Source organism: Penaeus chinensis, chromosome 2, assembly GCF_019202785.1.
Source record: "Penaeus chinensis breed Huanghai No. 1 chromosome 2, ASM1920278v2, whole genome shotgun sequence".
Taxonomy (NCBI): domain Eukaryota; kingdom Metazoa; phylum Arthropoda; class Malacostraca; order Decapoda; family Penaeidae; genus Penaeus; species Penaeus chinensis.
The window spans coordinates 23800951-23803450 of NC_061820.1; the positions used below are offsets into that span (position 1 = coordinate 23800951).

General features: G+C 30.5%; 1 protein-coding gene across 1 annotated transcript in view; it reads right to left on the reverse strand.

Moving 5' to 3' along the window:
• The window catches only part of LOC125036137 (short-chain dehydrogenase/reductase family 42E member 1-like), a 19674-nt gene that overhangs the window by 8900 nt on the left and 8274 nt on the right, over positions 1-2500 (reverse strand). Inside the window, exons 4-5 of the mRNA XM_047628560.1 lie at positions 1353-1462; positions 525-643 (exon numbers count right to left, since the gene is read on the reverse strand). Of these exons, the coding sequence (XP_047484516.1) occupies positions 525-643; positions 1353-1462 (229 nt within the window). The remainder of the gene's footprint in view (positions 1-524; positions 644-1352; positions 1463-2500) is intronic.

The following is a 2500-nucleotide window of genomic DNA, read 5'->3' on the forward strand; positions in this document are numbered from 1 at the left end:
TATTCATATCATCGTCATTATTATTATCATCATTATAATAATAATAATAATAATAATAATAATAATAATAATAATAATAATGATAATAACAATAATGATAATAATAATCATTATTATTATCATTATAAGTTGTGCATTATCATTATTATTAGTAGTATCATTATCATTATTTTATTTTATATATAATATAATAGATTATACATTACTTTATAAATTATGATTATCATATATATTATTATTATGATCACAGTCATTAGCATTAGGATTACCATTATCATCATTATCATTATTTCACTCGTCTTATCTACAGCTTCTAATTACGTCACCATCAAACTACCCATCTTATAGTAGCTTTAAAAAAAAAAAAAAAAAAAACAGAGGAATAAAACAATAACAAAATAAACACAACAAAACGAGGCAAAAAATGAGCGGCCTTTCTCCCCACACGAGAGCAATTTTCCTCAGCACCAAACGCCCGACAGATAAATAAACTTTCAGCTGAGCGTAAACGGGGGCGGACTGACCTGGAATAATGGTCTGCGTGGGCGTGAAGAGGAAATATGGGCGCGCTTTCATCCCCCGCCCGCATTGCTTCCCCTCCGAAGACCACGTTGTAGGTGGATGTGTAGACCAGCGCTCTCACCTGCGGGTTTTGCCATTGTTATCATTTTTATTATTATTGTTGTTGTTATCATTATCATATTATTATTATTATTATTACTATTATTGTTAATGAATTTAATATCATTGTTATTATTATCATTATTATTGTTGTTATCATCACTATTATTACTATCATTACCATTATTATTGTTAGTAGTATTAGTATTGGTGTCAATATTAGTATAAATATTAGCATTATCATTATCATCGCCATTATCATCATCACCATCATCATCATGATCATTATTAGTATCATTATTATTATCATTTTGTATTATCATTATTATTATTATTATCATTATTCTTAATATTATCATTATTATTATTATTATTATTATTATTATTATTATTATTATTATTATTATTATTATCATTGTTGTTGATCATTATGTTAATTATTATCATTATCATTATCATTGTTTTTATCATCATCATTATTTTACTATTATCATTATCATCATTATCATTATTGTTATTATCATTATCATTATCGTCCTTTTTATTATCAACATCATGATCATTATTATCACTATCATTATCACCATCATTATCATTATCATCACTATCATCTTGATCACTCTATTTCCATACTTTTACCGTTCTATCAAATCACCATCATCACTATCACCACCACCATCCTTACCATCCTGACAGCAACCTCAACGAAAACGAAATCGCCTGTACTTTACCCCCGTGGCCAGCGCCGCACTTAGAACCGCTCTTGTTCCTCCAACGTTGACCTTCTCTTGCTCATCGAAATGAGGACTCAGCTGCTCCTTCCCGGACACTCCGTAGGATGCTGAGGATGCAGGGGGAAGGAGGTCACGATATGCAGACAGTATACATTTAGTACTCTGGTCCGGTATGACACTGGAGACTTGTAATGGTATTTGTCTTGTTCGTGTTACTGTTTTGTCTTATGGGTGCTGTAATTTTTCGCACAGAGAGTGGGCTAATGCTGTTTCCACTACTAGCGGCAGGAATAGTAATATCATTAGTAGTAATAGCAGTAGCATCAATAGTAGTAGTAGTAGTAGTAACAGTAACAGTAGTAGTAGTAGTAGTAGTAATTGTAGTAGTAGTAGTAGTAGTGATAGTAGTAGTAGTAGTAATAGTAGTATTAGTATTAGTAGTAGTAGTAGTGGTAGTAGTAGTAGTAGTAGTAGTAGTAGTAGTAGTTGTTGTAGTTGTTGTTGTTGTTGTTGTTGTTGTTGTTGTTGTTGCTGCTGTTGTTGTTGATGTTGCAACAGCTACCCCCACTAATTATTAACATAAGCATGAAATTATTTTGTGTGAAGAATATGGACAACATTCAACAGCGAACAAAAAGTTTAATCAACTCCTAAAACTTGAATTTCAAGAAAATAATCAAACTATATCCACTAAAACTCCAAGCACAGAAACCGCTTTTTCTTCTTCCTTTAAACGCCGAGTCCATTAGGAAAATTAAAAAAGAGAGAGAAAAAAAGAAAAAAAAAATATTGGTGTGCCTTTATAAGTTTATGAAGATCATTAGGAGTTCTTCATGACAGAGCAGTTAAGAAAGCAAATTACCTTTTCTTGCGGAAGTTTTACTGTTTCATTTTTTTTTTCTGGGGGGATTATTAAGCTGATCTTAAGAACGATCAAGTTATTTGCATTTTCAAATTAAAAGTTTTGAATGGCTATGATAATGATAATAATAATGATAATGATACTAATGATTATGATGATGATGATGATGATGATGATGATGATGATGATGATGATGATGATGATGATGATGATGATGATGATGATGATGATGATGATGATGATAGTAATGGTAATAATAATAATGTTGATAATGATAATTATA